Source organism: Amphiura filiformis, chromosome 20 (genome assembly GCF_039555335.1).
Source record: "Amphiura filiformis chromosome 20, Afil_fr2py, whole genome shotgun sequence".
NCBI classification, from domain to species: Eukaryota; Metazoa; Echinodermata; class Ophiuroidea; order Amphilepidida; family Amphiuridae; genus Amphiura; species Amphiura filiformis.
In genome coordinates this window covers 38,433,466-38,448,756 of record NC_092647.1, presented here as the reverse complement: position 1 = coordinate 38,448,756, position 15,291 = coordinate 38,433,466, and the positions used below count along the sequence as shown (strand labels likewise).

Genomic DNA, 15,291 nt, shown 5'->3' with positions numbered 1-15,291 from the left:
CTTATAATTGGCAAAAAGAGGTTTTTGTTACTGCAAACTATCTTGTAAATTCGCTTAAGGTGGTACTACACCCCTTGATCAATTTGTGATTATTTTTGCATTTTTCTCAAAAAATAATAACACACTGGTAACAAAAGTTATGTATACTAAGTATTATAGTGGCAAGGAATCCACTTACTACACTGGAATTTCAGTGACTCAAGACAAGCGGTACGTTATTATGATAAGAAAAGAGGTACCGCTAGAATGTACCTCATTTCTTAATATATATAATGAACCACTCGTCTTGAATCACTGAAATTTCGGTGAAGTGATTGGATTCCTTGCCCCTATAATATACTAACTTTGTTACCAGTATGTAGTTATTTTTTGAGACAAATGCAAAATTAGTCACAAAATTTATCAAGGGGTGTAGTACCACCTTAAGCACGACTGTCATACATTGTGCTGTGCCTAACTGCATGCATGCCACTCTATTATATCATGGAAATAGCTACTATTTCCATGATTATATCACTACACAACGTTTCTCACTCATTTTCACCAATTATAAGCAGAACAAACTAGAATTGTGGCCTGGTTAACTAGTCACATATGCAGGTAAATTAAAAGTTTACGAAACAAATGGCTGGGGGTAGTGCGGTTTTGTCCACTATTTTAACATTAGCACCCATGTTTCATAAGTATTGGCATATAGGACAGATATTATTTGAGGACAAGGTCTTGTGAGTGAACTATTGCACAGTATACACATGTTTGAATTAGGGATTCAATCATGTTTCACCGTTGTTCATCACCGTTTAACAACGATGCGGTCATGACGTCTGAGTGGTTTATTTCATGAGGGCAGCTTTAGCTGCCCGAGCGGGTAAACTGACGCAGACGCTGCCGGACGCGAGTTGTTAAACGGTGATGAACAACGGTGAAACATGATTGAATCCTTTCAACAACGAAAAGAAGCTAAATATCGTATAATTCACGATTATTTTACGAGGAATGTCAGTTAATCATTGCCACTCAGCCTTACAAAAACTTGGATGATTTCTCTTTTGATATCAGCAATAAAACTACAGAATAAAACGGCAATGTTTAGCAGCTACCTGAAAAATACTGAATTCAACTTGTAAGCTGGCATACGCACAAAGGTTCCAGGCATGACGAATTTTACGCTTCTCGCCAGAACGCCAGTAGTCTCGCTTTCGCGTCACAGTATACGCTCCAGTAAAAGTGTGGGTTCATCACGGTTTAACAATGGTTGGCTCCTGTACAAAGGTATAGGAAGAGTTGTTGAATAACTAATTAACAAATTTTATGAGAAAAACAGTTGCTTTTTTACTACAAGCCAACCTAAAACGTAATGAATCCAAGGCAACAGCACCTTCAATGACAATATCAATTATCTCCATAGAATTACATGTAAACAACCTGTTTACAAAAACACTTCCAAAATTAAAAACAAGCATTTTGTTTTTCATAAAATGTGCACATTAGGGTTTCAAACAGAGGCATGTTATGCACAAGTTCACTAATAAGTCCTTATCCTTTTAATTATAAAATTTGTCCTTGTGAGTTATAAATGTCTACTTTAAACAAAGATGATGTTTATCCTATAGAAAAATTCTTTAACTTGTGTACATCGTGGAACATTCAACTATGGTTGTTACTCTGCGACTAATCATGCTAATATGCAAGCATACAATGCTACTCTACGCATCCATATTAGCGAGGTTATCTGCGTACAACAGCTTACTACGCACAGCCACGCAAAAAGTATGTTCCACAATGTACATGAATTAAATTATTTTTCTATAGTAAAGATGATATCTTAGTTCAAGACATTTCGGATATTGCAAGTTCTGGTTCTGTGCCCTGCATATTAAATCTAACCTAGAAGCAGTTGACCACTAAGCAGAAACTAGACAGAGTGAGATTGATGTTATCAGTACATCTGCTCAAATATTTATTCACAGTCACTTTTAGCACTGTTTTACAACACAAAAATGTCAAGGATGATTAACAATTCACACAGATTTTATCAATGAGAGTTTGACATGGAAAAACCATGGCAACCAAATCTGATTTAAAGATGTCCATATTGAACAGACACAAAAATGGAACAAATCAGGATTTCTCTTATCACACCAAATGGACTTTCAAGGACACATCAGATTCATTATATCATTACTGGATTACTTTAACAGGGGGATATGCTGTGAATTAAGATTGTATTTTTATCCAATGCTCCCTGTCACATTCAATATCATTGTGGATGTTTTCTACAGGGTTTCCCAAAATGATAAGTACCCATTCAGTTCACATGGTATATGTTATGTGACCATTTAAATCAGTGACATAACAGTAACTATTGAATTTTGAATGGCGGCATTTGACTTCCAACGTTGCACTGATACTGGAAAGTCTTTGGAAAGGTGGAATAAACTAACAGAGACAGATAGTGCACCAGCAGTCACAAATCCCTGTGCTTTGTATGCATGAGCATTCTTGCATAACCACGAGGGCCATCATTCTACATGTATTGCCTGCATCGTAAGAAATCACACACTAATGTGTGCATTCGCGGTTCCACAAAAGATATCAAGAAAATATGCCATGACAGGTGCAGAGTGTGTGTAGCATCTTTGTCTCATATTTCATGGAATGATCAGCCCTCATTTATAGACGATGCTAGGCTATGCTGCCTGATGGGGTACTATCTGTATGTTATTAATCTATAGGTGGCAAATACCAGTATCAATCACTTTGAGACACCCTGTATGAGCATGTGGCGAAGCAGTGACGTCAGTACGCATATAACTAGGCACAGTTTCAAACAGAGCAATCGATCAAAGCCTTAGCATACACATGTGTAAAGACAACACATAAATGTGTGCACAAAACAGCTGCCTCATCACATTGATGTCACTACCTCGCCAAGACAAAAAATAATGTCGAGTTGGTCAGGAATGTGGCACCTTGGCATCCATCAAATAAGAATAATCCCATCATAGATGGGTACGGGTGGGATGTTGTCCATGTAGAACAGGTGCAGTGATTGGGACACTGGTACATATCCTAAAGAGAATCGACATGTAATGTTATGATGACAACCTCTATTCTGTTTAACTAAATCTATAAGTTGCTAACAGTCACACGCTCAGAAATTCTAAGAAAATATGAGAATTCATCCTTACAGGAATTCTTCTAAATTGATTTGCAAAATTCTCACCCGATTTTTTGAGCCTACACACTAAATGAATGAGGATTCTTGTAAAAGGATGTTGCCTGAATTAAGCTAGGTGTAACAAAATTCTTCCCAAGTCAAGGGAAATTAATAACATTAAGTTTTTTTTCCGCTTTTATTTTTAATTTCAGACTATTTAGTATACCAAAATGTTGACTTGGATTTTCCTGTGAATTCTGTACTCTTTAAAAGTCAGAAATTTAAACACAATCAATTGCTGCATTTACATGCGCCGGTAACAAAATAACCAGAATACCCAAAATGGTTTAAATATACTTTGAGCAGAGCTTACATTTGACATATAGAATGCCATTTCCAACTTAACTCGTAAACATTTAAATAAACAGTCTTAAAAAACTGAATATCAGAAACCAAAGGCTGAAAATGATATCTCAAAATTACATACAAAATCAAAACTTATACAGGATTGCTTGGATTTGAAATTTGCAATCACACATTTCCCATAAAATGTGTATTAAATAAGAGAAATACTTGGCCAGTGTTTTCTCAAAACATTAGAAATGATTCTACATGGGCAGATCCAAAGTATCCTATCCACATCGGTTGAGATGCTAAGTCACATAATTAAATACGATAGACATGTTGTTCACTTCAGGCAATGGGGAAAATCTGGATACAAATTTATACTCATACTCCACATAGGTTCTTGAACTATGAAATTGGAAATTAGACCATTTTGGCTCTTTTATATATTGCATGTTTGCATAATAGTAAATTGCTGTAAACTTTCGATGAGACCGTACTTCCATGATCTTGACAAGGCGAAGCAGACAACACATTACAAAGCGTAGAGCATTGCCACCACAACAGCAGATTGTGTAAACACACTGAATGTGTGACGTATGTAGTAGTGGTTTTCAGCAATTTACTATTAGTTTCCCTATCAACTTGCTCAGACATCACATGTCAGAGTATACACACAAATATTTACATCAGAATTTTACAGACAGACTCCTCATAGTGTCCAAATTTTCCCCACTGACTGACAGTGTGAATATCCAATGATGGATATGGCCTTTGTCCTTATTTTTTAATATCATTCATCTGTGGTTTCAAGCCGGTTAGTGCTGTGCTGCCTGTCTTCAATTGGTGTAGTTCAGTTGTATTATACCCAAACCCCTTCCCATGAGAAACATCATCATTCAAAGCCTCTGTAAGAACAAAACACAAGAAACACATTGTGTAAGCATACAACTTCACTTTTGATAACACATCATATTTCTATTTCATCTTTCTTTGAACAACCTTATATTAACATTATTTCTATCATCTCAAAACAGTAGTAAATAGAAAACAAGCTAGTGAACCTATTGCAAATACTACAAGACACCTGTGTCAATTCCCAAGAATTTCATAATATCAAAAAAAAAATGCTTCCAAAGATAATATTGGTATATCCTGTGGCTGGCTAAATGATCTTAATTTTTCAAAATCTAAAACTCCTAGTTTCACCAGTTTTCTGCTATGAAAAACTACTTTGAAAATATTTTTTTTTAAAAACATTTTAAAAATCAGGTAAATGAAAATGTTGGGTGGCATGGCAATGATTAGAGGTTCCTCATCATAGGATAGCACTTTGTGACTCAAGACTTCACACAGACTTCAATGTTTGGCCACTCTGTTACAATGCTACCAGCCACCCAGTAAGAGAACAACCCAAAAGTTAGATGACGCTATAAATAAAAGTGCTTTCGCTTGGAGGCTGCCCTTACTTCCCTCTCTGAAATATTTAAATATACCAACCTCAAATGATCAACTTTGACAAACGTAATCAGACTCTCTGATCCTCTCCCCTAACAAAAGGACTTTCGTTTATAGAACATCATTGAAATTTTGGCTTGTTAAGGGGTGACCAAGAAAAGATAAGGTTGTAGGACCTAATAGCTAACTGTAAGCGAAGTTGATATTCGATTTAACACCACTAAGGCATTAGATTAAATTGATTTCAACACCTAATGAGATACTTACTCTACCATGTGTGCTATACTCCATTCTGTTTCTGCAGAGGCTGGAGGCTCTATTCTTACTCCATCCTTTGTGATCACTGTGATTTCATACTGGAAAAACACAAAATAACAAGAATCAAATTAATTTATTGAATACAATTATACTAAATTTACCAGCTTACAAATATCAATTTTGTCTGGTTCAAAACGATATTCTGACAAGCCTATTATAATCACCACCATTGTGTCAAGTTTTTGACAGAGAAGACAGAGAGTACTCACGCTTAGTGAGGGAAGCCATACAAATCAGGAGACACGCGCCGCAACTCAACCGTGACCAGGGCCGCGAGATCAAGACTACACTTCACTGATTAGACCTAAGGTCATCTCAGGTCAATCTTGAAGTCAACTCCTTCACAACATCTTTGGAGTTCTCCTGATGAGGATGTGTGTCACACGTCGAAATATTGAGGTTAGTTCTCAATAATTTTGTCTTGAATGACTGTTTAAACTTACTTCGCTTTTTGAATAACCAACACGTATGAACATTCACTCAAAAATCACTACCATTGTTTTTAAAGGTTCATCCTTTTTGCAACAAAACCTTACCATGTGTTTTTCTGAACAGTAAATTAATCAAAGCTGAAGTATAAAGGTAACTTTCTTCTAATAGAAATGCACATAATTTTGTCTTGAATGACTGTTTAAACTTACTTCGCTTTTTGAATAACCAACACGTATGAACATTCACTCAAAAATCACTACCATTGTTTTTAAAGGTTCATCCTTTTTGCAACAAAACCTTACCATGTGTTTTTCTGAACAGTAAATTAATCAAAGCTGAAGTATAAAGGTAACTTTCTTCTAATAGAAATGCACATTGCCCACAAATACATCTACCATCAACAAATTTTTCAATCAATTAGCTGAATCCTTGCAATCATCGTGTTGAAATAAAATGTTTGATAGATGGTTTCAGAGTGCCATGACAATGCTGCTGCAATTGATTTTAACAGTTGGAGCATTTTTTGTTGCATTGTGAAAATCATTTTGTTTCATTGGTTAAAAACATCATCAGAATGTCAACAGCAGCACACATCAATTATTTCAAAATAGAACATTCCTTGTATAAGTGAGTTTATGATTACCAAAGTTGACTGACCTTGTTGAATGACCTAGCATCTCTGTAGAAGAGGATCTTCATGCATCTTTCTAGTAGTGTTTTTGCCTCTGCTTCTGACATGTTGGGGTTCTTCTCATAGGCATCTCTCATCAGAGGCTGTAGGAAAACATTCAAACCAACGAAGTTATTACTTCAAATGTCCCGTCATCTTTTATGTCACACATACATCTAAGCATCAAAAGCTGCAAATTGGGGGATAACACTGACGAAACTTTGAACAGGCCAAGTGTCATGCTTACATCTAGGCATTAAAAACTTCAATCAGGGAGATAGTGCTGACAAAACTTCAAACAGGCAGAGTGACCTGGTAAAAGGGGTCATAGTAGATAGCGTGTGGGTCATCTACCCCGCCTTTTCCATATGACTACAGGGAGAGCTGATTTTATTTGAATTCTTTGTTTGGGACCTCTCGCACCAAACACAAGGTCCATGACCAGTGTGCCCCACTGCTCCCTGACAAGGGTTGAGATTGAGAACTATGTGAATTGGATGGTTCCTGGTCGACTCTAAAAGTTCTGCTATTTATAGAAGACTATGTGCCTTAAGCCAGAGATATAATTTGACGTCTTACAGTGTACTTGAGGAAAAAAATGTCAAGACTATATACATACAAAAATATACATGCGTTTGTATGTAGCATGTCATAATGTTTCACAGTACTTACTATTTATTTATCAATTTTTTGTCAAGTGTGGTCTTAAATAGCAAGATCTCATGATTCAAAGGTATTCTCATTTTGATGTTAGATAAGTATATAAGTTTTGAATTTTCAATATATTAGCAGGACTTTTGGGATACTGTAGATAATATCAACTTACCAAAGCAATGTATGCACCGAATCCATTGGCTACTGTTGGACTTTCATATGCTACACCAATTTTGTCTATGTACCCCAGAAAGCTGAAAGACAACCAGAAAGTATATTATCAAGAACATGAAACAAATTGAGAACTTGTACAGCTTACTCCCAAGTTTATCTTCACTGCACACATATACTGTCACTACCCCCCTCCACACACACAACCCACCCACACCCATACAAAACCCATCAGGGTTTGACATTTCACTGAAGATGTGTAGGAGAGCTGAGAGGGGAGTGATTAAATTGAATATAATTTTTGTAATTGAGCCACAAAGTCAAAGCCTGACACTCCCCCACACACAGAGTGGCACCTGCACAATACTCGACTGACTGTATATATACAAATGTCACAGTCATATTGTCCATTTGTATGATCATTCCAATTTGTATAGCCAACACTAGCACCATGTACCCAGTTGAAGTTCCCATCAATATGTGCATCATGCACCACAAGAAACACCCCATCACCCTTCTGCATGTGCATATGTAATCTCACCCTTCATCATTATGGTATCCTCCAATCATAACTACATTCCACAGTGGGTTGAACCTAGAGCGTCTGTTGTACATCACTCTTGTTAACCATGAGTAGAGAGCTTGAGGTGTGTAGCCATGGCCATCATCTAAACATTCATCATCAATACTAAAAGATAAAATATGGGTAAAGTCTAAAGTGAACACACAAGAATAAATTTCGGTAGCCATGGCCATCATCTAAACATTCATCATCAATACTAAAAGTAGGGATGACCAATGAACCATCAACTTGATTAGAACACTCCCATAGACGTGCAGGGAGCTCAACTGTGTACTGCTTGCACAGACATTTCTAAATTCAGCTCATTCTTTTATTTTTCATAATTTTTCTGTAAAAATTGGGGATGTTAATGCCAATTATGTTTTGTAACTATCTTGCAAATTACAGCAACATAACTTATTTCATTTTCCTGTAAGTGCGAGTCAAAATTGGTCCATCGCCACAGTGCGCTTTAATTGCCAGTGGCTGAGTTCAGCACTGCTCAAGAATGGCACAAAATATTCATGTCAATAAGATCAGGTGAACAATGTGGCCTACTGAGCAGGGTTAGCGGTGACCTGCCGAGGCCAGGGGTCCAAATTGGCAAATAAAGGGGTCCAGGCATCTAATTCTACACAGACATTTGGCAGAGTTGCCAGTAATACCTCTATAATACCCTCTGTAAAAAGGTTAAAAAATTGAACAAGTAGATCTCTAGTTACAAATTAAATCACCAGCTTCCCTTTGGAAATTTTCATACTCCTTTCGAATCATGCTAAGAAGACACCTTTCTGAACATAAATGTGAAGTTTCGTGCTCATTCGATGTATTGTTCACCTGATTTCAACCCTAAACGCTTTTCTTATATTTAGGCCTATACCATCTACAACTTGCTGCTGGCTATACCTTGTTTAGAACTTTCAAAAGAAGTACCTGAATGTGCAACCATAACTGTTTCAAAATAGCCCGCCGAAAGTCATGCAGCTAACTTCGAGGTCATGCATTGAATTGTATTGAATAAGGAATACTACGGGAACCAGCACCTTTTGTTAGAAGTCACACATGAGCATGATGAGTGAAGTGGATAACCTCTATTGTTGTGAATGGGTCAATGACCTTCAATGACACTTAAGATTTTCTTTGCATACACCTACTAATTGGCCATATTAAAGCCAATAACATTGAAATTTTTGGTTGTGAAAAAAAAAGTTCACCTGTAGCCTACTTAGTGCAATTTGGATTTTGTGCCATATCGGCCATCTTGGATGATTTTTGCCAAATGTTCTCTAAATGCATGATTTCAATGCCTCGGTTTGAAAAAATAATTTATGCCATTGACTAGTAAAGTGCCATTTCATAAGAAACCCCTTTGATACTTTCACAATATGCTTGTTTCATGTTTGCATTATATATATGTTAAAATACAGAAATATATAAAGGTAAATATATGCTTATGCCAATTTTGCTCCCAATTGCTATTTTTGGACCTTGTCATTTCATTTAACCGGTCAGAATGGGAAACTTTGGAAATTTATAATTCGAAAAGTTTTTGACCGATTTTGACCATTTAACCACCAAAATACTTCTATTGATGAGTTCTATCCAGAAAACGATCTTTTGTAGCAATGGGGGCAACATGAAATTTTGATGGTTATCCCTACTAAAAGATAAAATATGGGTAAAGTCTAAAGTCAACACACAAGCATACTTTTCTGGACCAAATTTGACAGACTTGCAGTGCATTTTCCTTCTTCATATTTTTAGAACTTGGAAACGTTAAAAAAATTTCAGTTCCCCAAGCTATATCTATCAGTCATCATCTAAGCTACATACTGGCAGCATAGGATATCGTTATCTATCAGTCTTATTGCAAGATGTAATGCAAGGGACTTACTAAGCAAATATATTTTTAATGCAATCATATATTTGCAGACATTGCTTATTCATTGCAATTTGTTGGAAAATGGGAATGGAAGTAAAAATATTTATGGATAATAAAATATTTCTAAGACTGACTGACCCATTTCTTCCCCAGCAGGTGACCGGGATTTAAAATATATTTTGTGAAATAAAATGTTTGACCAAGTAACCGACATTTTCTGCAAAGACACATTAACTGGAAAAGTTTGGAAACTTTTATGTCGCACCTTAGGGCTTTGCTTAGAATTAGGGTTTGGGGAGGGGTTACAGTTTAGTGTGAGGGTACAGGGTATTCCCATTACTTTTTTTTATAGAAAATTAACTTACATTTTCTGTTCTAGGATGTCTTTTAAAAACTGGAAGTCGGCAATATCTCCGGAGGCTGAGAGCGCTATTTTGTCATTGACCTTGAACATCCTGGACATATTTCTGAAGCGTGCCATGGAGCCATAGGAGCCAACCATATCAGCAGCTAACATAACACCACCATTGAACTTGATGCCAAGAACAGAGGTTCCTGTTACCATTGGTTGTCTGAAAAATATATAGTTGAGAAAAGCTGTTAATAAATAAACATGTAGTGATAAATTATACAACTCATTCCCTACAAGATGATAGATGATAACTTAGCAAGTTCTGATTTAAATTCCCAATATCATAGACCCTATCAAATACTACATCACTCATCCTCAAAATAAAATTCACAAGTTGAAATTAAACTTCACAAGAAAGAGTGAAAGACTCCTGCTTTTTATGTGCCATAAGCTAGGTAAAGATTCATTCAATGTTGGATGAACCAGCTCAAGCTGATCTAGATGGCGGATTCACTCATCTGGAATGGCTCATCCCATATTAAATCCCTTTCCCCAGTTTCCTTATTGACACAGAGCTCATCTTGAAGTAAACAAAATATTTTACAAGGTAAGGTTGTTGTTTTGCTACGATCGAATGAATGTGCCCCTTCAAATTAAGGATCTGAAGGGGCACAGCAACTTTTTTAGGGTAAATTGATAAATAATTGCCTTGGATTTTCATTGAAAAGTCAAAAGGGCATCATGGCAACTGCTGAAAATTTGAGAAGGGCACCACTGCAATTCCTCAAAATGTAGGCAAAATATGCAAATAAGCTCATTAATATTCATAAATATGCAAATAACATAACACAAAACTACACAGCACACCAAGCCACCATATCCTATCACCATACCTATCTATCTATCTGGCATAGTATACCAAGTATGTAGTTGATCGATTATTGCGTTGAAGCTGCACAGTGGATTAATCAATTTGCTTCCACCCGAGCAGCCGAACAAAGAAACAAACAAAGAAACAACCAGGCAAACACACATGTGTGGGGGCCCAAAATTAAAGATAAAAGTGCCCTTCTGACAGAAAAATGAAAGTAAAAATATGGAAGGCATAGATAGAGAAAAGGTTCAAGGAGCCAGTTTCACCTGATCATGCGCCAAAATAGTGTAAATATACCAAATTTTTACCAAAATAAAGTCCCTTTTTTGAAGCTTGAAGACTTAAACTTGTACAGTCTCTCTAAAAAATGCTCTAGTGTATCCCATTACTAATACCTGGTCAAAATGATACAACCAAAATTTAGTTCCCCCAAATCTAGCCCAAGAAATATAGATACTGGAAATCCTGAGACTAGCTAACAGCCACAGTGACATTTCAAGTTGATACTGAGATTTGTATGATTGATACAAAATTTGTTCATGTTGTTGAGTATGATGGGGCACATTTTCCTGGTGAAGTGATTGAAATCGTGCAAACTGTATTTAGTAATTCACCAAGCAGGAAATCACAGGAAATGATCTCAACCAAAAGATGACGAAACATTCTATACCGGTACCTCAGAAAGCAATTTTTAAATTTAAAGAAACTTACAGAGCCGATCATTGTAAACAAGCACAAAAAACTTTAAAAACCCCAGAAAAAACTTTTCTATATATAAAAAAAGCCCTTGAAAATTGGGTATGGTACCGGTAATATTGGTGCCACTTACATCAGTTAGGGCCTACATGTATTTCAATGGGACTAATAGAGCTAGTCATTCAGTTGTGCGAGATGTAGGTTATAATCTGAATAATCATCATGTTTAATAATTCATGATCAATGATTATCATCAATCATGTAAGGCCCTTTGCACTTGATTATTAGTTTCCTGTTTACCGCCCGCGTCCAAAAATGAAAATCGCAAAATAATTAATTATTGGTCGCATGTCATGAGTTGGGTACAATTTCCATTACATGGTCAAAAATGACAAAAAATGTATTTTTGATATGTTGTATATATTGAAAACCTCTAATAATTAACACCATTTTTAACCTTATCACATGCTTAATTTATGAGATAATGCTTAATTACTACTTAATTAATACACAGGTGTCTATGTAAATCTCAATTTTCAAATGAGTTTTTCTCAAATCGGACCTCAATTACAAAAATGACTGTAAATTTTTTATTTTATGCAAGAATGTCATCAGGGGTCGCGCTAAGTTGCGTTCTTGCGCGCCACGCGCATATTTTTAAGTTTGTGCGCATATATTCATTTTTGCATATCAGTTCAGGGGTTTTCATGCAGAGAAAAATGAAAACATGTGAAAGAAAAATAAAAGCTTCGATCTCCAATATTTACATTTACGGCCCGTCCAGAAATTATGTAACATAAAATGCAATGTAACATAAATGTTGAATTGAAGTCGCCAGTAGCATTGTAACATAATTTAAAAATAGAAATAAAATACACACCACCGCATAATTACACAGATTGCGATATTGTCTAGAATCACTGCTGATGAATTATTGCAGTACTGAATGATGACACACGTCGTGAGTTGGTAATTTCTAATTCTAGGATCGGAAAGAAATGCTTTGTGGGTGGTGTGTAGAGATATGCCATCAGTGAAATACGACACAATGATCGGTCAGTAGAAGAAAAAAATGACAAAAAGTTGCCCTTTAGTTATGTTTTATAGTCATAATACTCCAGTAATCCAATAAATATCATAATAGTTGGCCTAAACTTGAACTCATTTGCAATGAAAAGTCATTTTTTATTGAGTAAAGCATTGCTTCCATGTGGTGCCAATGGTGTTGAATTCTGCACTTTGCCAAGTTGAACTGCATTTTGTGGAATTCGCGAACTTTTATGGCATAAAGCAACACTTTTATAGTAAGTAAACTGCTCGGAACTTTCTTAAAAAGCGAGATAGTTGGTTACAGGCGAGAATCGTGCCGTGAAAAGCGAGATCACGTTTTTGCTGGGCTAAACAACTATTATACCAATGGTACCGGTAACACATCATTATAGCCAAAATCACAAAATCTGATACTGATACATATAAAATGGTACATCAATACTTAACAGATTAGAGAACCCCTCATTTTAGGATTTGAGCGCATATTTTTAACACTTTCAGGGGTTCAGGGGTTCTGAGAACCCCTGGTTTTAAAACCTAGTGCTACCCCTGAATGTCATCAGATTTGGAGGATATGGTTTCAATACATTAATGCTTCAAATGAACTATTTGAAATAATTGTACGTATGTTAATTACATTGTGAAGGTCAATGACCTTTTTACAAGTAATGTGCGAGACGGTTATTCTATTATTAAGGAAGTGAATATCAAGAAGAGAAATGTACATTAGCATGTTGCTAAAAATACTGAAATTCAACTAGGATTTCATTAAAAATGAAAAAAATGGAACATATAACCATTTAAGGTGGTACTACACCCTTGATTAATTTGTGACTATTTTGCATTTCTCTCAAAAATAATGACACATTGGTAACAAAAGTTATGTAAATTATAGGGGTATTAGGAATCAAGTTACTACACTGGAATTTCAGTGACACAAGATAAGCGGTATACTTTAATATTTATGATAAAAGAGGTACTGCTAGAATGTACCTCATTTTTTAACTTATATAATGAACCCCTTGTCTTGAATCACTGAAAGTATATTGGATTCCTTGCCCCAATAATATACATAATTTTTGTTACCAGTGTGTACACAAAATGTAGTAATTTTGAAGTTACTTTTTGAGAAAAAAGCAAAATTAGTCACAAAATTTATCAGGGGGTGTAGTACCACCTTAAGTAGTCAGTAATTGTTTTAGTTGTACAAATTCAACATTCAAAGCTGTCAATACACCATACGCTCACTAGATTTGAAAAAGTAACCAGTAGTTTTGACATGCTGACATGTGAATTTTCACATAGGCCCTATTGCACACTCCGCATCCGCCTGCTCCACATCCGCCTGCTCCTCCACCCCTGGCATTTTTCATTTCAACTGATGTGATTTTTTTTTACTGAATAATGTATAATTATATGCTTCAGTAGATTGAAAGAGTATAAAATTAGGCTTAAAATGAGGTATCAACCACTGCTGTAGGATATGGTTACGTAAAGCCAATCAAATTTGTAACGCAATTTTCAGAAAAGTGTAATCCCTCCACCCTTTTTGCATACCCAACTTATGACTTGCGACCTATTTTATTTTTATTTCTAATTTTCTCCTTTAAAATAACTTTCAACCACCGTACTTCTGCTTGCCATTTTCTGACTTTAATAATTCAACAATAATGATGAATGAACAAAGTTAAAGAGTACAACTCCACTTTTTATATTTTAAAATCAAATATTGTTGTGATATAATTAAATGCCCGCTCTAGTCAAAACGAGTCAATAGTTCAAACTAAATAAAGAAAATAAAAGATAATTAATAATTAATAATTAAAAGTCACCTCGTCCCTTTTTCAAAATCTTTAACAGGAAACTAACAATCAAGTGCGAAGCCGGGCGAAGGGCCTAATGAATGAGCTGCACAGTCGACTCATTTGCATAGTTTGAATTTGTACGGAAGTTTGCTTGTGGACACATGAAATGCATGCATGCACAGTGGTTTCCTTTGTAAGATTTTTACGAGTTAGGGTTAATGAAAACTAAACAAAAAGCACAAGTTAAGCTTATAATTTTTGTATAAAATGTTCATATTTATACCGCTCAGTTGATGAAGTATGACCTTGTAACAACCGAGTTAAAAAATAATCAAAAATCATATCTTGACACAAATAAATTTCAAAAACCAGCAGACACAGTAAATAAAATGTTATTTATTACAAAAAACTGGTTACAAAACAAGACATAAGATCAGAAAAATGGAATTCAACACCAGGATTTAATTATCGTCCATCACAAACTGTACGTTAGAATACGTTAGTGTAGAAAAATAAGCTAGTCATTGTGACCGAACACATTTTTAGACATCAATTCAATGCTTGTACATAAACGAGACCAGCAATCGCAACCAAACTTTCCTCACTTACAAAGTATGTTTTACGGGTCCACATGGTGATGTTACTTTTCCACCAGGGAACCCATAAAGAGCACCAGGGCTTGGTCCATTTTGCCAAAATTGTTCTTGAATCTGTCCGTAGGCCGCCATGATGTTTTTGTATACATACCTTGTACCTTAAATGTCGAAATTATTAAAATAATATATACATTAAAATATCATTTTTAGTATTTGTAATATCAAATAAATATATTATATATATTTAATATAATACATGTAAAAAC

The 15,291-nt window shown here is 35.5% G+C and overlaps 1 protein-coding gene across 1 annotated transcript; it reads right to left on the bottom strand.

Annotated features, from left to right (window-relative positions):
* Positions 1-1,930: 1,930 nt before the first annotated feature.
* On the bottom strand, positions 1,931-15,177 carry LOC140142845 (proteasome subunit beta type-4-like). Its single transcript, XM_072164863.1, has 7 exons — positions 15,039-15,177; positions 10,018-10,224; positions 7,750-7,896; positions 7,210-7,291; positions 6,371-6,487; positions 5,231-5,319; positions 1,931-4,413 (listed from the first exon to the last, which is right to left on the bottom strand). The coding sequence occupies exons 1-7, from the start codon at positions 15,155-15,157 to the stop codon at positions 4,401-4,403; spliced, it is 774 nt and encodes a 257-aa protein (XP_072020964.1). The 5' UTR covers positions 15,158-15,177; the 3' UTR covers positions 1,931-4,400.
* Positions 15,178-15,291: the final 114 nt, after the last annotated feature.